General features: G+C 42.4%; 2 protein-coding genes across 3 annotated transcripts; one reads left to right on the top strand and one right to left on the bottom strand.

The window, feature by feature from the left end:
• Positions 1-3,640: 3,640 nt before the first annotated feature.
• LOC129598367 (uncharacterized) lies at positions 3,641-6,972 on the top strand. Its single transcript, XM_055496237.1, has 5 exons — positions 3,641-3,709; positions 3,992-4,424; positions 4,524-5,014; positions 5,073-6,087; positions 6,959-6,972. The coding sequence occupies exons 1-5, from the start codon at positions 3,641-3,643 to the stop codon at positions 6,970-6,972; spliced, it is 2,022 nt and encodes a 673-aa protein (XP_055352212.1).
• Positions 6,973-13,194: 6,222 nt separating this feature from the next.
• LOC129598361 (acetylcholine receptor subunit alpha-type acr-16-like) lies at positions 13,195-18,286 on the bottom strand. 2 transcript variants are annotated; one of them, XM_055496229.1, is made up of 5 exons: positions 17,992-18,286; positions 16,911-17,065; positions 16,627-16,802; positions 13,887-13,955; positions 13,195-13,802 (listed from the first exon to the last, which is right to left on the bottom strand). In XM_055496229.1, exons 1-5 carry the CDS (start codon positions 18,199-18,201, stop codon positions 13,645-13,647), a joined length of 768 nt encoding a protein of 255 aa, XP_055352204.1. In that variant the 5' UTR covers positions 18,202-18,286; the 3' UTR covers positions 13,195-13,644. The 2 variants fall into 2 exon arrangements, with proteins under 2 accessions (XP_055352204.1, XP_055352205.1); XM_055496230.1 differs by having other exon boundaries at positions 13,670-13,802; positions 13,882-13,955.
• Positions 18,287-20,804: the final 2,518 nt, after the last annotated feature.

The raw sequence follows: 20,804 nt of genomic DNA, 5'->3' as shown, positions 1-20,804 counted from the left end.
CAAGCGTCTTATTAGGCCTGTATACAGTAGGTCCTGGTTATATTTATTATGTATATATACAAGAAACAGTCTCGGCTTTGCCTCCGCGTTTCTTTTGATTCACGGCCACTACATTTAATTTCCTGTGTACCAGTACAAAAACTGCCAAGTTTCGTACAGCAGTTTCGTAATATATTATCAGAACTGAAATAATCTTCAGGTAATAATTTTAGAATTCTAGAGAAGATTTCGAGTTATGTTTTCAAATTGTTGGCGTTTATATTGTTCGGGAATCGAATTAGAAATGTTTCCAAGTAATTTTAAAACCATACCTTGCTTTTACGCATTACACAAGAATTACAATTCTTATTATAAGAGTATTGCTTCAGGGCGTGTATTTGCTCCGGCCGCATGCGGGTGAAATATTTAATTGACGGTGACCTTTGTGTCGCTGTGCTTGTATGGCGGTTCTATCATAATCCCATCGGCGCAGTTGTACTGCATGCCACGCCATGGGTATCTTCCCATTGTCGAAAAAGTGAGTAACAACCGGTACAGTGTAAGTAATTCTTTGCATACAGTTCTGATCTGATGTGAACGTTAGAGTCAATTTCATCGTAACTCATTCCGCTGCTATACACACGAACAAACTCATAATAATGATAAAGGTGTTACCGGTTTATATCTTGTATGTAAGCGAGACAATCACCTCTGCTAATGATTTTGTGTCAGCTGCACGAAGTTCTCGGACATCTTGCTGTTTTAGGCGCCTAATTCTGTTACCGGGTTATTAATTATCAGGGTTGGCCACATTAACTACCCGGTGTCGGGCAATCAACGGAAGCAATGAGCAGTGATGAGTGTCTAGTTTTAGTTCTGTTTTTTGTTGGTTTGTCAGCTCTGCAGTTGCTGTCCATTTTGTGCAGATCAAAAGCTCTGCGGATTTTGCCCCTATGGAATTAAAAATTCGATGTTTTTGATCAGCAAATTGTTCGCTTGGTGGAGTAACTTGTATAAAAGATTTTTTACTGGCAAAATTTGTAGCTGCATCGTTGGCATTACAATAATGCGTTTCGTCTGGTTAGCCGCTGACTGTCTCGCTTAACAAGAGGTTTAATTTTGCCCCAGAGCAGTCATTTGCGGCAACTCACGTTAAGAAAGCGTGTTTAAACCGTTTATGCATCTGCACTGTGTATGCAAGAAAATCGCTCTGTTGAAATCATACGTTAGAATAATCAATTAAAGATATCTAGAAGCATTTACTTATCCTGTTATAATGATCCTGTACGTTTGCAATTTTCCTGTGTTTTCTGAAAAAGGTCTTTCGTTGTAGACAGCTTACTCGTCATAACTTCTAAAGCAGAAAGTTAATGGCTGCGCTGATTCATTCGGCCATACATGATTAAGCACCGGGGATTCGAATTACAAAACACCATCCAGCCGATACCTTATTTTACATACGCGTACAGGATCATTTATTTGAACTATGTACTTATACAGCGCTTAATGAGGGAGAAGCGACGGATCGGAGGCCCAGTTTATTGGATCGTCCATTACATAAGAAAAAAAGCAAAGCGGAAATCACATTAAGTACTTGAAAACAACTTCCGATACAAGTGCGAAATTTTATGGCAAGCGGGTCAGAACACCTAGTCGCATCAAGGTAAACCGCTTAGACAACATTCATTCGCTTTAGCATCAGACTGTAGTCTGAAAAGTATGTTCTATCTGTACATGCAAAAGCGTCAAAGGCGCGCAGATATTTTTTTGCGTCAGCTAGTTGACAGATAATGGACATCCTTAACAGGAATCGGATGTTGTGGCCAGGGCCCGTTAGTCAGCAAGACCCGGGTGCTTCCTAATTTTATGCAAAGGACCCGGGCTTTTCTTAATCTTTTTGAGGGTCATTTCCATAAGGCTTGGCAGTTCAGCGGCACGAGCAACACGCAAGGGGCGCGAGCACTGAAGTTGGCACATCTTCCTGCAAGAAGTCATACTACACGAGCATAAGTTGCACTGGCCAGCCACCGGGCCGGAGTAGGCGGCCAGGAGCAGAATGGTGATGGTGAGGATGAGGAAAGCGCGCGTATGCATGTTGGGCAGTTGCAGAGGGCACAAGTCAACGAAGAAACAGACAGCGGTAGCGTTGCTACTGTATTCCAGACTGTGCTCAGATAACTGAAAAAAGAGAATACTGCAGACTGCTAAAAAAATGCTTATTTCTTACGCTTATATACAAATAGCATAGCTCTTCAACTGCAGAATGCTCATGTCACGCGGGCACCTTTTCTTGCATGAGGTAAATGTGGCCGATTTCCGCGGACTGTCTTTCTTAAAATTTTTTGTGCCAATCACAGCACTAAGCTCGACCAAAAAAACTCTGATTCATTCATTAATTTACCGCAGGGGTTTTTGGAAGGCGTAAAGTTACGCTTAATTAATTTTTTGGAATCCATACAGGCCGGTATCATTGGAAAATGACCGGCTTTAGGAGATTTGCGGGGATTGGCATGCCAAAATTCTGACACTTAAGCAAATTTATTATGCGACTCCCGTTAAGTCCCTTCTCAACGCCCATACAGTCATTAATAAAAACAAGCTGCAAAATCAGGCTTTTTACCAATAACAGTTTCTGAATTCGGTAAACCCGGGCACACCCGAAAAATATTTTTTGTAAAGTTATTCTTTTTTAATTATAGCGAAAAAATTGTTTTAAATATGTGGTTAATTTATAAGTTCGAAGAAAATCCGGCCGGTAGCGGATTAACTTATGTAGGTATCGGATAAACTAGTAGACTGACGACGAATTAAAGCAAAATAGTAGGCAGCAACACAAATGTAGTCGCAATTGCGGATACCTATATTTTTCGTTCGTTATAATACAACATTGTAACTTATATGCGTAAATGTAAGGATACTGTCCGGCGAAGCATTAACTGGCGGTGAACTGTACGGCGTTGTGCGCTCCGTATAATTCAGTTCAAATCACGCCGGTGCAGTTATACGTGAGCGTGAGCACTGACTGACCCATAATTTTAAATGAATTTAAAAATTCTTGATATTCGTTTTAAAATTTGAAAAAAAATACTCTAAATCCGATATTGGTTCACTTTCGACTTTATGGACGTGTGTCTTTTACAGCAAAGTTTCAAGAAGATCGGGTCATAACCAGATATTTGGCACACAACAATGCGTTTAAACTTTTCGCCCGTTTTAGTTCGCCATATCTCGGCAGCCGGATGTTGCGCGCGCAAACTAGGGTTGTTGATACCAAATGGTATATGGTATTGTGGTACGGCTGATATACCATTGCTAAATGGTATATCAGGCAGGCGTCAAATGGTAAGATTTACTACCAGATATACCAAATAAGATCTGATATACCAGAATGCCTATGGTAATACCAAAAAATCATTTTGTTCGTTGTGCAGAAAAGTAAGAGGCCGAAGATGGCTTTTAAAACGTCGTAATACGCCGTTACGGCGTTTCGTGTGCTACTTCACCTCACCGTTCAGCAACTTTAGCGCAAATCGCTTAACGTTGCATTTTTTGCTTTCTGCAAGCAAGGCAGCATTTATTTTTTCCCCACAATTATTTCTGTAAGGAACCATCGTTTTTGTTTGAGAATAATCCTTAATTGCTATCCTTACGAGCTCGTATCATGAATCCAACAAGTAATTCGGCCAGTTCAGGCAAGGATCCTGCACCCACTGAAGATAGTCAGACTCAGGTGAGTTTCTTTTGCTATTTGCGGGTCGACCCGCATTCTGTTACTATTTCATTAGAGGAGGTGTTTGATTTACTTGAACGTTTTGTAGGGGCAAAGCGTATGCGAACAGGTCGTTTACCCATCTGGCGGTATTTCGACCGTGGCACCAAACAGGTTGCTCATTCTAATTTTTGGGAGGCGATTTGCAAAGAGTGCGCTGCTAATCTGCCGTCTCCGAAGGCCCTGCGCGGCGAAAAAGTGCATCTGGAAAACCATTTTTATAAGTGTGAATTCATTCCACAGTCAGCTAAGGATGCATACCGCAAGGAAGTTTCTGTTTGGGTCGACTCAAAAACAAACGAAGGAGCACACGTTGTGCCATTGCTGTCGTCTGCGGTTCCAGGTGGAAGCGCTGCAAAAAAGCAGGCGAACACGGAAGCGTTTTTTGATCGGCCACTGGCGAAAAACGAGCTGGGGGATTTTGAGCGTCTTCTTGCCGATATGTTTGTCTCGGGGAACTTCTCCTTTCGAGCCGTGGAGGATCCTCGATTTATTCGGTTTTGGAAATTTATGCGACCAGCGGTGAAGCCACCAAGTCGATTCGTGTTATCGACTCGCATCATCCCACAGCGCATCAAGTCTGTTGAAAGCAACACAGTCAAAGCTTTGTCATCGCAACTGTCTGTTACTGTGACGCTGGACGGTTACAAAAATGCGAAGCATGATAAAGTTCTTGGTAAGTGGAAAACGGTGGTTTGGGGATGCTAAGTGAACGAGTAATTTTGGTGTTGTTTAAATTGAAGTGTAGGTCGACCTACAAAAATCTACTTTTTAGGTATTATGGCTACTGTCAAAAACAGTCAAGGGGTGGAGAACCATTTTCTTTCGACTGAAATTATTTCTTCTCAATCATCTCGGGCTGAAGATGTCATGGAAAAGATCGAAGGCAGTTTTACGATGTTGGAGCAAAAATTCAAGGCTTGTGCTCGGACGGTGACGTGCGACTCAGATGCCGCCCACGTGAAAGCGAGGCGGTTAATGAAGGAGAAGTATCCAAGCAAGATATTTCTGCCTTGCAGCGCCCACCAAATCAACCTGATTGTGAAAGATGTCTTGACATCTGTCCCGAAATTTTCAGCAATTTGCAAGAAAGCGGTCGACATTGTTTCGCTACTAGCCACGCGCACGAAAGCATTAGCCGTTCTTCGAGAAGAGCAAATGAAATACAATGGCAGCACGACAGCAATAAGCAAACTTTGCGACACTCGATGGTACAGCTATAATAACATGTTCCGCGCGATCGCGAAATCGCAGCTACCCCTCCAGGTTTGTAGGTCGACCTACAATTGTGTTTTCCGTATTGTGAAGCATGAAAATTTGACAGGGCATGGTCGCGCGGCTAGCAGACGAGCGATCCAAGACCGAAGGACTTGCAAAACTTAAAGTCACTATTGAAGATGCAGCATTTTGGAGTGGCCTAAAGAATGTTGTCCAAATACTGGATCCTGTCACTGTCGCTCAAGGAATCACAGAGACGGATGGATGCACTTTAGCGGATGTTATCACTCAGTTTGCGAAAATTTACCACGTGTTCACCGCACTGGAAGATGATGATTTAGCGGGGGTGTTAGGGTCGACCCTAGAAAAACGCTGGCAGAAATTTTATGATCCGTCACTGTTTGTTTTGGCTTTGATACTGGACCCAACGTCCAAAATGAAACCATTCCGCACGTCTGGGCGTTTCAATTTTGGGGTTGTGCTGCGTTGGGCAAAAGGATGGTATGTCCGCTTATTTGAAGCTGATGGAATGCGGGTGATTAGCTCCCTCATGGATTACATTGAGAACAAAGGCATATTTGGAGATGAAGTTGCATCGAATCTTTCTTCTGTGGAACGTTATTGGAAATACGTACAATATGAGCACAAAGAGCTAGCCAGCTTGGTTTTGGAACTTTGGCACGTCGTCGTGCATGCAGCGAGTTTGGAGCGCGCTTGGAGTCAGTTAGGATTCGTGCATGATGACAATCGATCTAACTTAAAACTGGATTTAGCTACGGGAATGGTGGCAATGCGAATGAAATTTCAGAAAGAGGATATTATGGCAAAACGGGAAGCGCAGCGAGTCGCAGCTCTAAAAGAATCGCTGAAGGTCGACCTTCAAACAAACAAGAAAAGTTCGGGTACAGTAGTCGAGATGGATGAAGATGGAGATATTCAGATAATCTCCAGCAACAATAATGACTGCAGTACAGTTTCAGATTCGGAAATTCAAGATGATGCAAGCGCTTCGAGTCAGTTCAACTCGGTGTTAGAAGCTCTCCTAGAATTTGAGGAATGTACGGATGACGAGATTAATGATTCAGTGACTGATTTTTACTCTCTCAGTGATTTGTTTGGAGGTAAGAATGTGTAATAAAGTGGATTTGCTTTGTGGTAACTTAGCATGGTATTCAAACGCTAGCAAAAAGCCAATACCACAGCGTAAAATAAAATACCAGGTATTATTGATAATACGAGTGGTACTAACTGGTATACCACTGGTATAAACTGGTATACCACAATACCAATACCACTAACGCTCCTCAGTGGCTGGTATCAACAACCCTAGCGCAAACGGTTTCTAGAACAATGTTTACAAATTAACTGGCTTTAGGGTGACATAAAGTGATTCAGTGCGCGGAAGCGAAAGTTTCCAAAGAGGTTTGTTTTTTCTGCTCAGGGTTTCCTCGACATTGTTTATTTATGACAGGAGTACCGTGTAAAAAGATTCGCAAAACTGCAAACAAATTCTGAGTAAATTCGGAAAAATAAAATTTTTGTTACCCGGCATGGTATAACGTCTTCTTAACATTCACATCATGTAAGCGAGCCAATCACCTCGGCTTGAATGAGTTGGTGTCAGCTGCACAACCTTCTCCCACAGCTTTTGTGCTTTAGGCGCCTAATTCTGGTACAGGATCGATATGTAATTACAGTACAGAGTAGGTTAGCAACTTCCACTGCGCAGTGTCGGCTAATTAACGAAAGCAATGAGTAATCGTGCTTCTCTAGTTTTAATTTTCGTTATCGGTTTTTTTGGCTTTACAACAGTGGCCCGTTTCTTTTTGTGTCGATAAAAAATTCCGGGTTTCCGCCCTACGGAATTAGAAATTGTACTTTGTTGACCCAACTATTCGCCGGAAGGAGCAAACTGTCTATGTACAGTTTTTTTATAACTGACAAATCTGTGGTATCGCTGCCGTTAATTAAATGCTGTATGTTGAATTGCAGTTGTCAGCAGCTGACTGTCTCGCTTAACATGAGATTCAACTTTACAGATAAACCGAAAATTGGTCAGTTTGTGATAAACCACGCTAAAAAGTGAGAAAAGTTGCTTTTAATATTGTTTTTGCATCGTTAACTTCAGCTTTACTTATACTGTAGACTGTGGTGTTTTTATAAGGAAATCGCTTGGCCTATATTAAATTAATATGCATCTTGATATTTTCAGCACTTGTATTATTATATAGGGCATATTTACAAGGTGTTGTATGTATCCGTGTACCTATAGCTCTTGATATTTTCAGCACTTGTATTATTATATAGGGCATATTTACAAGGTGTTGTATGTATCCGTGTACCTATAGCCCTTGTGTGTACACACAATTATTATTATATTATTATATAGGGCATATTTACAAGGTGTTGTATGTATCCGTGTACCTATAGCCCTTGTGTGTACACACAATTATTATTATATTATTATATAGGGCATATTTACAAGGTGTTGTATGTATCCGTGTACCTATAGCCCTTGTGTGTACACACAAGGGTTATAGGTACACGGATACATACAACACCTTGTAAATAAATTACACGGTGTTGTATGTATCCTAATCACAATTTGTGAGTAGTATTGTACGAGTAGATAGAATTGTAGAGGTCTAGTGGGCTAGGTCAATTGCTCTGTGTAAGTCTTACGCGACGCGCAAGCGGCAGTCGGGTAAAAAATCATGACGTCAGGGCGCGTAAGCAGGTAAACGATTTGATTGGTAAACCAGAATTCTGGGATGGGTTTTCAGCTTACCCGTGCGTGTAACCGTTGCGCTTCGAAATCGAAGCGCAACCGTTACCCAAACTACGAGTAACTCGTACTCTCCTGCAAAGATGAACAAAATTTTGTTTGTTTGAATCAAAAGTGCATCCAGCGACCCAGATTCACACTCGTAAACTCAGAAATAACTTTTTGACGTATTACCACATTAAAGCATCAAAAATAAAATTTTCGGTTCCACTTCAGTTTTTCAGTTGTTCAATTCTTTCTTGCCACGGAAGCGTACTCGACTTACGATTGGACGATAAATTTTTCGCTGAGTCATGGACAGATTTTTACGCGTTTCTCCGTTACCCGACACGCAGTGGTTACCCAGATGCAATTGACCTGGCCCAGTGTTGTGCTGTTGGTCGCACATGAACTACCCGTAGACTAACAACTTAGAGAGTCCAGGTAGTTAGGTACTACCCATAGGCACGCATGCGCAATCATCCCTATGGGCTAAACTAAGGATTATTAGTTATATTTCTCATCTCCGTACCGACGATTCGTAATGTTTCTATTTTTATATGTTGGCAGGAAGCTAGAGAAACGGCACAAAAAGGACTTACCAATAAGGAAGTAACGTGGCGATTTCTCGTTTTGATTTCCGACCGGCTTTCACCGTACGCCACAAGTACATTGCTCCATCGGTAGAAGTATTATTCTATCAAGATGAACCTGAGCCTTATATTGCGTGAAATTTACTTTCAACTCATGCGAGAAGCGATCTGATTTAGTTCTTATCACTTATTTCCGGCGCTTGCTGCAGTCGCTGTGAACAGGCACGTACCGAATGCATTCTGCCAGAAAACATAATACTTGAACATAGTAAATTTAAATGCCGCTAGCCGAAGTTGCTAATATCCCGGTTAGGAAAACTTTAATTAATGATCTTGTATTATGTGTACGGCATGTTGCCGTACAGCGTTTGGGAGGTGCAGCCCGGGGATAGTGCTGGAATGTCGCAGGCACGGTCGGCGCGCCGTGTACGCAGTGTGCGTGGCCTTTTATTGAGCGCATGTATATCTCGCTGCCGGAGGCTTAGGTTCGTATAGTCACGTTTGGAGACTCCAAATGTGACCATGCGACCCCGAGGCTGCGTGCAGTCCCTCCGCGCCCCCGCCCGCCGTCGGTAAGCGCTGCTTGCTCGCACTGCTGACCACGACCACTTGCCCAAGCATAGATCATATGGACTTCTTCGTATAATTATGTTAAAGTTTTCCAGGCATGTGTTTCTCTTCATGTATCCGGCTGCATGCAGCTTAACATCCGGCGAATGTCTTTCAGGTACGCGGATAATTTTCTTGGGTTCTCTTGTGGAATACGCTCGGGATGCCTGAAGGATGCTGCAGAGATACGGTAGGACAAAACATTAACTGGAAAAAGCTGAAATTCAAAGGATGTACAAGAGGATACATAGAGAATCCTGTGGGATACTGTGGATACAAGTCAAAATTAACGCATGCCCTAAAAAATAATTATAATGTATGCTAGCCGTGCCATACGTGCTGCAGCACGTACACACTCTGTACTGCTGAATGGAGTGGCCTATAAAGATGTCAGAACCGCCATTTAAGCAAAAGGAATCACTCTCACTTTCTAAGATAATAGATTTGCGTTGGTTAAATCTTTCTTCTGCTCAATCCGAAGTTGTTTGGCACTAAAATAGTTCATACTTGATATTTATATGGATTTACTACAGTAGATATTGTATCTGTATATGGGCATCTGTGCTCGATATGTACGTACATGATTTAATTTATATGGATCGTAATTTGAATAGCAAGCATGGATTAATTTATGGTACATATTCAAGCATGGATTAATTCATATGGATACATAGTAATTTACATAGTTCGATATTTATCCAAGTGCATGTAGAGCGTAAATGGTCACGAGTGGCACGAGCATACAGTTTGGCGTAAAACTTGAATTTTGTTTTGTCACTCCGTTACTGCGTTAGAAATTAAGCGCAAAAATTGTACATAATAAATACATGAAAAATAGAAAGCAACTACTAAACCACACCATAGGCGAATTTAAATCGCTTGGGCGGGAAGCGTACCATTAGACGGCGTATGTTTTCCAACTAACGTCACTCAAATTGTACTGAAGACTTCAAACTTGAAACTAAAAAAGAAGGCTTTTTTTCCGCCGCCAACCGCCCGGTGTGGCAATGCAATGCGGTTTTGCCTCGTAAAATTTTCAAAAGTTTATTTCTTTCTGTATAGAGTATGGTTGTCGTTACGGCTGTCGGATAATAATTTTTTACTATAATAATAACTTTTTACGTTTCGAACAATTTTGCAGCAAAGTCCGCTCATCGGCGTGGCGTGGAAATAGGCGACTGTTGTAGTTGCTAACACGGCTCTTTGCTTTACCGGCAAAAACTGAACCGGTTCAAATTACTTTTGAAAAACGTCGAAACAATTATAGCGCGGGTAGCTTACCATCCTTTGGGTTCCCGGGTTCTCAGTAGCGCTTTTGAACAAAATGCCGGTATAATGGCGGGGGCGATGCTCAGCAACCAGGAGCCGAGCAGCCGAGCGATATCCTGACGGACGGCGAGTGTCCACAATAGCGGCCGCGATTGATATTACTATCCCGGATGTAGTATGCAGCAATGTACTCGCTGGCTAGTGCTGGATTTCAGAATGCGACACCTGGTGGCTGGTAATATAATATTATTTTTCTAAGAAAATTGCATGTCTTATACGCCTTACTGAATAGTAGTGATTGCAAGTTGAAGTTATAAATCTGAGGCATTCAAAACAGCACCCAACTGTTTCATCAATAAAAATTCAGGCAATTTTACTTAAGCTTAATTAATTTTGCTTAAGCAAAATTATCCAGGTATAATTAAGCTTCAGTATAATTAAAAATGACCCATTTTAATTATGCTCAAGCTTAATTAAAATTACGCAATTTTAATTCTGCTCCAGCATAATTAAAACTGCCATAATTTTAATTGAATTAAGTAAAATGTTTAATTCCAAGCATTACTAACAGTTTAATTATCACTAGTAATATTCCATAAACGTATTATTCATTTTAAACGTACGGTATAAACGAACCTTTTAACATAAGAGGATATCGGCAGGCGCGTGTACCAAGCCAAGAGGTAAAGCGACAGGGACGGTACAGGCCCGGCCCGTACAACCGCATTGTTACAGCCCTAGGAAGCGTTCTAGCGACCTGCGACAATGCGGTCGTCAGGGCGTCATATCCAGTAGTCGAACATGTTGACGAGAATGTCTGCCGGAAGCCGTTGCAAGATTTTCCGATCCGGGGTGTCGGAGGCAGCCGTGGTGTCGCCCGGCATGCGTCGCATCCTCCCCGAACACCGCCGGAAAGCGGACACCGGCGGACCAGCGGCCGGTGTTGTTGGCCATCGACAGCAGGAAGGACGACGCTGACGCCCCCAGACATCAACAAATTACGGACGGTTTACCCGAATAATCATAGAAGTAACGTGGTATCTTGCAAGCTGACCACGAGACGGAAACAGCAGTAGCTGCCGCAAATCAGCCGGTAATCTTTGGCAGTTTTGGCTTTTATCGACATAAAAATTAATGGTCTTCAGTCAGGCCCAGCTGCCGGGTCCGCATCTGTTTTATTGGGGTGTTGTCAGCTGCGGGACCAGAAATAAATGCCTGGCCTTTATCCAGCATTTCAGTCGGCGCTGTTCTCCTCTTGTCGTAAGCACGAGTACTGTATCTGTAGATAACCAGCGGTTTCTGTTCGAAAAATTAACGTCGCCGCTTTCCCTACATATGCGACGTTGTGTATGTATGTGTAAATTGTAATGATAAATCACGGTACCAAGACTGATGAGCACTTATACAGCAAACGAAAGGGCGCGCTTAAAAGTGCAAATTGGAATTAATAATTTTTGACGGCCGGCGGCCGAGCGGCATGATACACTGCGCAGCGCGACCGAGGCCGACAGCGAGCAAAGATGATTAAATCTGTATGAACAGGTGATTCGTTACGAAAGTGGTACAAGGTACAAAGTTCGGAAAGCGAGCACGAGAACTTTCTCCCCAATTTTGCATCGCTTTTGACACATCGTTTTATAGCCGAATGATTTGTAATTCTGGATGCACGTAACAGCCGGTTCGGGAGTTTTCGAAAAAATAATCTTCCGAAAATTTCAATGCAAAAAAGGCCAAAATTATCTTGACGAAGCGTTTTCTGTAATTTGTATAGCAGTACTTTTGAACACACTGGTATTACTGTCCTTCTATCGCAAAATCTTGCATAGACCTTTTCTGCCGGCTTTCCTACGATGGCGATACTGAACGGCGTGAACCCTATCGGCATTTCAATCTCATGCGGTGCATTACAAGGTCAACATTTTGTGCAAGGCTAGCACCTTCATGTCTTACCTGTACAGTAAAACTATACCAGCGGCATTATGGTTATTCTATATAGGGGCAAACTAGACGTGTTCCACCGTTTCCGGCTACTGCTGATGCCAGCAGTGGGTGGTTTACGGTGTGGCTAGACAGCGTTTTATGTACAGCGCTGCTATTAAGAAAGGTGACCGCTGGACGGTCCGATCCGACGGCTCCGGTCAACACCGGTTACACCGCTTCTCCCCACATGTCGTTCTGTACCAGGGGAGTGCCTTGTGCAGAACATGATGAGATCTTGTTGTGGTCACACGCTCACGATCTAAGCATATTGGTCTATGACCAACGTCTATGCGACCCGGAATACTTGCAAGGTATTTACGTCCACTTCCTCCTCTCTGTACCTATATAAGCTATACAATGTTGTACCATCGGCATGTCATCTACAAAGAGGCATCTCATCGTCTGTGTGCTTGTACCATCCGCGTACAGTCATCATGAACCATCAATAAAGATACAGCACGGACTGTCTTTCTATATTGGTAAACCCACGTATTAGAGGAGCCAGTTACCTACCAGCATAGGATCAGCTGCCCATGCCACTATTTGACTTTCGCCGGACCGGAAGTGTGTTTTTGATTGTCCTGGCTCACACGTGAAGCTCAATCAGGGACAGCGGACCCTGGGCGCTGCCCTTGATTGAGTCAGACTCTCGCAAACGCTGCTGGACAACTTCACCTGGCAGCTACATATAAAAACCTATAATATATGTACGGTATCCAGAAAAACCAAAATGTATTTAATTTTGTACGTGTTATTAACTTGTAACTATATGTACCGTGTACACTAGTTATTTATCAGAATTAATCTATGATTACTGTTTAAGAGGCCAGGAAAGTTAAATAAAGTTAGGAGCTTGATAGTTTTTGCTTCCTTTGAGATTACGAATGCAGTAATATCGTGGAAAACATAAAACCTACCAGTTACATTGTGCGTATGATTATTATACGGCCGTCAGACGCAGGACATTAAATCTATGCTCTTATGTACACCACCAACCGCTTCCGTGTTGTGTGCATAAGAAAATAATGTTCTTTATTACACATCTGTGCGGTAGAGGCAAGCACGTATGCTCTTATACAGCGTAACAACAACGGAATTGGCGCCATTTCGGACATTAATAAACGGGCGACGGCCGACTGCAATAAAATATTGGAACCGGATGGTATACACTGGAAGGGGCGCGGCGTAACACAGGCCGAACACTAACAGACAGCAACAGCAATAAATAATTAACAGTTTAGCACAACCCACCGCACTAGCGAATTATTACTATTATTAGCAGCAAACTGAGTAAAGAATGATTATTCCGTGCAGAGCGGCTAGCACTGGTATGTATTCATTTGTAGGAGTAATGTACAGATGCCGGCGGGCCGCGGCATTACCGTTGCTGGCCCGACGAATTAACGGTGCATAGTCCACAGTCTAGCGCATTTTATTAGCAGGGAATTGAGTATGAGAGCGGCCTAAGCGAGCCTTAGTGGCGATGCTGCTGCACTTCGTGCTGTAAAGGTCATGTCGATGGACGGGTAGGGCTCTATGCAGCAGGGGTAGAAGACGACGTTGCGGCGTACCTTGCTGTCGACTATACGGTAGCGGGAACCGCGCTGGGAATATGCATAGTCTGCAGTGGTCAAAATACGCCGCTGTATAATACAGCTTGGTTCACCATGGATATATTATGTAGAGGTTACTACACATACACTACCGGTTCTGTGAATTATGTCGCCCGATGACGCCTGAAAATCCACCAGCCAACCGTCATACATCCACGAAGCTACAACAAGCCCAATCAAATTATTATCATTTATTCGCCACAAGCGATTTGAGGAAAGTCCCCCAGTGCGTGCCACCAAATTTGTTTACGCACACAAAAGCTTTAGTGATAGCGATTTTATTTCAAACCATCACTTAAACACGTGTTCAGGAAACAGTTACAAAAACAACAGCTCGGTAAACATATCCGCTTTCTCCACCGTGCCCAAAACAGAAACCGCGTTACCATGTTGTATCTCTATAGACAGACGTTGTCGAAGAAATTCGTGCGATCGGGCTTCTCCTGAATGGGAACGTAATCTCTTCCCCAGTTCTTTTATGGTGGCAAAAGCTTTCAGTTTCGCACGCTCCCAAACACTTTTCTGCACTGTTTTCTGGCATTCTGTAGCCAGGTAATTTGTATACATATATGGGCGTGAAAGCCGTTTGTGCGCGCAACATCCGGTTGCACCAATGCACAGTAAGGGCCGCAAGGAAGTTCCAAAAAGTTTAAACGCACGGCGGCGTACCAGTCTCATTATCAACCGATTTTCTTGAAATTTTGTGTAAAAACGCGCACTTGCATGAGGATCGCTTTTACACCGAAGCGATCTTCTTACAAATTTTAAAATAATTTGCAAAATTTTTGAAATTCATTTCTAAATTTTAAAAATATGGTGGACACCGGATTCGGTGTAAAACCTATCTTAATGCTAACGTGAGTTTTCGTGCATAATTTAAAGAGATCGATCCATATTGAGACTTTCGCACATCCGGTTGGAAAGTTATAAGTGAATCAAAATTCCGAAAAGTTTAAATACATTAAAAGCCTCATTATAAAACGATCCTCCCAAATTTTGCATGCAAATGCACATTAGTATAAAGATCGCTTTACAGCAAACCAAAGTTGAACAACTTTTTTTAAATTTCAATATGAATTTCAAAGCTTCTTTAATTCGTTTTAAAATTTGAAAAAATGGTGCAATTCTGGTTGGATGTAAAACAATCTTCATATATATGTGCGTTTTTGTGCAGAATTTGAAGAGAATCGGTTTATAGAGAGACCTTTTAGTACACGTTCGTGCGGCTAAACTTTTGGTATTTTATTTTACCGATAACTCCCCAACCGGACGTTGCGCTTGCGATTGGATATTACGCTTAGGTGTACAAATCCTTTGGCTACAAAATACCACAAAGCAATGCAAAAAATTGTCTGGGTGTGCGCGATAGCGAAAGTTCCCGTGGATGTGCACGAATTTAGCGCCATGTACCGCCAAATCCACATTCAGCGCCATGTACCGCCAGGGGTGCCAAATCCCTTAAGGAAAATGGCCTTGTGCGTAGCGTCAAAAATGGGATACATATACACTAAAACTTTCGCTTTCGCGCACTCCGAATCACTTTTTTGTAATACTTTATGTCATTCTAAAGCTAAATGATTTGTATACATTGTTCTAAAATTTTCTGTTCAGTCACTTTAGTGTTCACATAATACATAAAATTTCAACCATATTGCGTATTATACAAGTAACAATAACAAAAATCCGCGACATCATTCACGTTCAGCTAATTTAAAGGCAAAATACACATCTTCCCGCTCAACCATGTCACTGAATGTACGAGAACAGAAACTGCATTTCCTCGCTGAATCTCGATACCGATTTTTTGGCGCAAAAACACCCCTGAGCGAGGGTTGCCTGTACAGTCGCTAGTCTTGTTCTAATCGTAAAATAACCAGACTTTTGGTACACAGCAATGCATTTGAACTTTTCGCCAGTTTAGTATGCCATATCTCGGCAACCGGATGTTGCGCGCACAAACGGTTTTCAGAACAATGGATGCAAACAAGATACGATTTCGTTGCTGCAGCCTTCAAAATTTACGGACCTTTTGGAGACGGTACTAAAAAGCTGGTAGAAACGGTTGGAAACGGTATAGCGACTTCAACTGGACAAAAGCGGGCGAAAGAGTTCTTTAAACAGTGAATATCTATGCAAATACAACGGGGAAACGCGATTTGTGTAATGGGTACGATCCCCGATCAGGATAGCATAGAGGAAGTGTTTCTTTTGTAAACGCCGTTTTGTTGTGGTGCATAGTTTGTACTCGTACCATGATACTTATTAAAGGTTATAAACACAGAACAATGTATACAAATATTTCTTGCAAATTTTTATTATTAGTTAGTAAGGGAAACGCTACACATTCTCACAATAATCAATCACTCAATAAGCATCAATCGATAGATGCGGCCTAATCACAGAGAAAATTTGATCTGAATTCGCTCCCATCGGCGCTGCCCCCAAGATCGATGCCGCATTTCCTCGTTGGATTTCGATATACAAATCATTTAGCTTTAGAATGACATAAAGTATTACTTACAAAACGTTATTCGGAGTGCGCGAAAGAAAACGTTTTAGTGTATGTATCCCGTTTTTGACACCATGTACCGGGTGATTTCCCTTAATCTGCTGATGAATATATGGGGCAAAACCAAGCATCTTCCACCGCTCCCCTGTACTGCTGCCATCACCCGACTGGAGTTTGACGTTGGGGCTGAACATGGCGCTTATGTACCGCGCCAGATTTAGCCAAATGTATTGCCGCAACGTCAAACTCCAGGCGGGTGACGCAGCAGTACAGGGGAGCGGTGGAAGGTGCCTAGTTTTGCCCCTTATATACTGTACTTGTACCTAGTTTGATAACACAATGCACTTCATCACCGGCTGTATTCCGCGTGCTATTACAGCTCAACGGGAAGGTCACGCGCGGTATCCACGTGACAGCGCCGTCCGAACGCACCGAGACCAACTGTTTTTCTTCGGGGAACACAGCGCGACTGCGCGTATCGTAGCTGTTAATGAACGCACTAGACGAAAAGAAAACAGAGGAGACATGCGCCCGGCATTGCCATTGATCGTATCTATGAACCTACAGTCAGAAGACGGACGCCCGTCCGCTACTAATCAATAATAACCTGTTATACAGCGTGATGTCGGGCAGCCAGACACGGTCGGCCGGAAGGCGTACGGCGGTGATGTTGTGGTGCTGCAGCGGGTCCCATGTCAGCCGGCTGTTCGTCCAGCTCAGATCCAGAAATCCGAGGAAGATTACCAAATCCGACTCCCGACGCTATGGCCACGTAGCAGACGAGACGGAACAACTTGACAAGTACACCGTGAAGGCTTGTGGTATAATTCATTACAAGCGGGAAAATGACAGGTATATAGAAAATTCATTTTAACCGAACACAATGAAATTTCAAATTCCACTACTAAAGGGAAATAGCCCGTATCAAAATGTACATGGTGTCAAAAATTGGATACATACACAAAACCTTTCGCTTTCGGGCACTCCGAATCAATTTTGTAATGATACTTGATGTCCTTCAAAAGCTAAATGATTTGTATACATTGTTCTGAAAAAAACGTTTTGCGCGCAGAACATGGACGAAAAATTTAATTAATGAATTGTTGTGTACCACAAGTACTTCTATGGTTATTATCCGATCTTCTTGAAACTTTGCTGCAGAAGACACATGACCAAAAAGTCGAAAATGAACCAATACCAGATCCATAGCATTTTTTTCCGACTTTAAAATGAATTCAAAAATTTTAAAATTCATTTGAAAATTATGGAAAAGTGCTATGAACCGGATGTTGCGCGGCAAACGGTTTTCACAACAATGAATTTAATCGTGTGTGTATACAAATCATTCAGCTTTAGAAGGACATTATTTACAAAACTGTGATTGAGAGTGAGCGAAAGCTAAAGTTTTAGTGTATTTAGTAATGCAGTCCCAATTAGCCTAGATAATATTTTACTTTGACTAAACGATGGATGACGTTCATAAAAATATCTGTATGAAGAGCTGAATGCATCTGTGGAGAGAGATATAAAATAGGGAAAGTTACTTTTGGAAGGCTCTTTGTATTATTTTAATTAGTTATCGGTTGAACATCCTTTTGAGAAATACGTTGGAGTTAAAATGGAAGTACCATGAGAGCCGCATACCAGGAAACCTTGTTTACCGTTACGTATGCCGTTACTGTACCTACATCATGTTGTATCCCGGTAGCCTGTAGGCTAACGTCGACGACCACCGGTTCGCGCGGCTGGTCGGCGTTGGGCGGCGCGTGGACGTCTTCAGCGGCGAGGAGTTGCCGGACCAAGGCCGAGGTCTTCACCGAGCTGGCCGCGATGATATTGTTATGATGTCCAATTAGTCCGGCACTGCAGCACAGAAATATCAGACTATTAACATACATCGTGCACGGCAACTTATCAGCGGAATCAACAGTCAACAAGCACGGGAGCGTTAACGGCCAAGAATTAATCCAATTTTACACAGGCTCGGCGTTTATACTACAAAATAACAGGAATGAACGTGACAGCAATCTGTTATTAGATCGATTTCGCACCATTTGAATTTTCTTTATCTTGATTGATACAGAGTAAGTAGCGCTCGCGCTCTTACATGTAGTGTAATGTACTGTACTTAGCGAACTGGTGCAGTATGTACAATACACTGCCCTGCACTGGCGACACTCCCATATTACCTTTGTACGTGGCTCCTGCATCGATGTTTTCAATCAAGTCTGCATAATATTGATCGCATAATAAGGAATCGGCACCGCTGTACCTTTTAGGATAGGTAACACTACAGCGTCGCTGCCGATGTTTTTACAACTTGCAAGTTTTTGCAGCCGCCGGATGAGCTCGCCATAATTCGGCCGGTCGACAACATACTGCATCCCTGTGCTTCCACAGTTCCAAACCAGTGAACAACGTACATATTTCTAACCTATGATATTATCGTTTGTTGCAAGAGAGGAATGCAGGTAAAGTCATTTGAATGTTTATTGTAAAGTGATTTGCAACACCGGCCGCGACTGGTTGTTATTATCCCGGATATATACCAGTAGCAGCTATCGGTTATATATCCGGGAGTAGAAAGGAAGACGATCACGCTCCTCCATCCGCACATGCCGACACTGTCACAACGCCCGCATATCTTCTCTCAACGGTAGCGCCTATAATTACGTACCTTACATAATTAAGTTGTAAGTTGCCGCTACGAGCGTTTCTCGCGACTGACCTGCCGGAAACGATAAGGCTCCTTGTCATGGATTCCCTTTGCTGTTTTGAAAATACATTGTACACGGCCTGATGTTTTAATTAAATGACCGCTGTCCAGGTTTTTTTTAGCTGCTCATAGTGTGCGAGTGTACTCCGTAAGAATTTCTCGTATGATGATAATTTTTTTATCCCATGCTAGACTGTCACCGTATCCGGAAATGGGCTACCCGCTCAGATGCGATTTCAGTTAAAATAAATTAGAGTTAAATTTGTGGAGAACTTGTGGCGTAAGGGGAGAAACCGGTGTCACGTTGTACAATAAGGCCTACGCGCCGCATAATAATCTATACCCATGGGACGGTTAATATGCGAATACTTAAGTTATTACGAATATTTAAGTTATTACGAAGTAAAGCACTTCTTGGGGCTTGATTGGTTAATAATTTAATCATTAAAAATGGTTAAGGTAGGTGCAAAGAATGTATCTAGTGCCATTAAAGCAGTTCTGCTTGTATAACGGTGAACAACAGAACATAACAGAACCGACACCAGTGTGCGATGCTTCCGGTTTCCGTTCCCGTACCTTATAGTATATTCTCCACATAATATTATTATTTTCTAACAAGGATCACACTTACTCTTATACATACAAATCCATTTATATTTTAAGATTGTACAAGCAATTCGAATTACGCTAAACAGTAACATACCTGATGCAATATGCGTACTGGAGTTCAGTTATCCACCAACCAAGGCATTATTTCCGCTTCCATATTCATTTTTTTCAGAAAGCTCTTTAGAACCACCAACAACTGCAATTCCGGAGACAGAAGTCCCATGTCCGCATTGAAATTAATGCGACGCCATTACAATAATAAAATTATTAGCACTACACAAATGTACTTTAACCGCCGGCAATAACAATTTAACACACACCTTCAGAATGCGACACCCCGTGGTATTCTGCTATTAATTTTATCATAAGGTACAAACGCACCATAAATATTTTAATATAACCACGGGCATATATATATACGAGGGGATGTCAGTAACGCACCTTGATAATCCCCTGTTTTGCTGTCGTCACCCGCCTGGAGTGTGACGTTACGGCAGACATATGGCTAAATCAGGCGCGGTACGTAAGCACCATGTATAGCCACAACGGCGTGCTCCAGCCGGATGACGCCAGCAAGTACAGGGATCATCAAGGTGAGCCACTGATATCCCCTCTTATATATATATATATATATATGACATAGACATTTGCACTGTACAGAGATCAGACCTTAAAATTTTTATGAACGGCCGGCGGCCGATTATAACCGTATTGGAACGGTATCGTGCGCACAGGAAGGAGCTCAGCGTGACCGAGGCCGACAGGCGAAGATAGCGAAGAAGATTACTGTAGAACTTTATTGAAGGCTTGGATTTACGAACACCGCATGTGATTCATTACGAAAGCGCTACATGGCGCTAAGCTCGGGTCGACGCACCAAAACATCCTCCTCTACACTTTTTTACGTTGTTTACGATACATTGTGTAGCCGAATTTTGTATACACTATTGGTGTTCGGGAGATATTATTACAATAAGATTCCAAAATTTTTCCATGCAGACAAATGTACCAAATTCCTCTTTACAAACCGGTCTTCTTTAAATTTTATACTTACTTTTCAACGTGCTGGTTTTACTGTTTTGTCGTGTAGGGTTTGGCCTGTAGACTAACATCGCTCTTATCGCAAATCTTGCATAAAAGTTGAATGATAAAACGTTTCTGACGATTCCCTGACGA

This window comes from Paramacrobiotus metropolitanus, unplaced genomic scaffold (genome assembly GCF_019649055.1).
Source record: "Paramacrobiotus metropolitanus isolate TYO unplaced genomic scaffold, Prichtersi_v1.0 Parri_scaffold0000120, whole genome shotgun sequence".
NCBI lineage: Eukaryota > Metazoa > Tardigrada > Eutardigrada > Parachela > Macrobiotidae > Paramacrobiotus > Paramacrobiotus metropolitanus.
The sequence above is the reverse complement of the archived record's forward strand: the minus strand, read 5'-3'. Positions and strand labels throughout refer to the sequence as shown.

Coding starts and splice junctions, on each gene's coding strand:
- LOC129598367 (XM_055496237.1), top strand. CDS start 3,641: ATGAATCCAACAAGTAATTCGGCCAGTTCAGGCAAGGATCCTGCACCC. Junction 4,425..4,523: donor GAAGCATGATAAAGTTCTTG/GTAAGTGGAAAA, acceptor TCTACTTTTTAG/GTATTATGGCTACTGTCAAA. Junction 5,015..5,072: donor AATCGCAGCTACCCCTCCAG/GTTTGTAGGTCG, acceptor AAAATTTGACAG/GGCATGGTCGCGCGGCTAGC.
- LOC129598361 (XM_055496229.1), bottom strand. CDS start 18,201: ATGTATGTTAATAGTCTGATATTTCTGTGCTGCAGTGCCGGACTAATT. Junction 16,803..16,910: donor GACATCACGCTGTATAACAG/GTTATTATTGAT, acceptor CTTTTCGTCTAG/TGCGTTCATTAACAGCTACG. Junction 13,803..13,886: donor CGACATAATTCACAGAACCG/GTAGTGTATGTG, acceptor TGACCACTGCAG/ACTATGCATATTCCCAGCGC.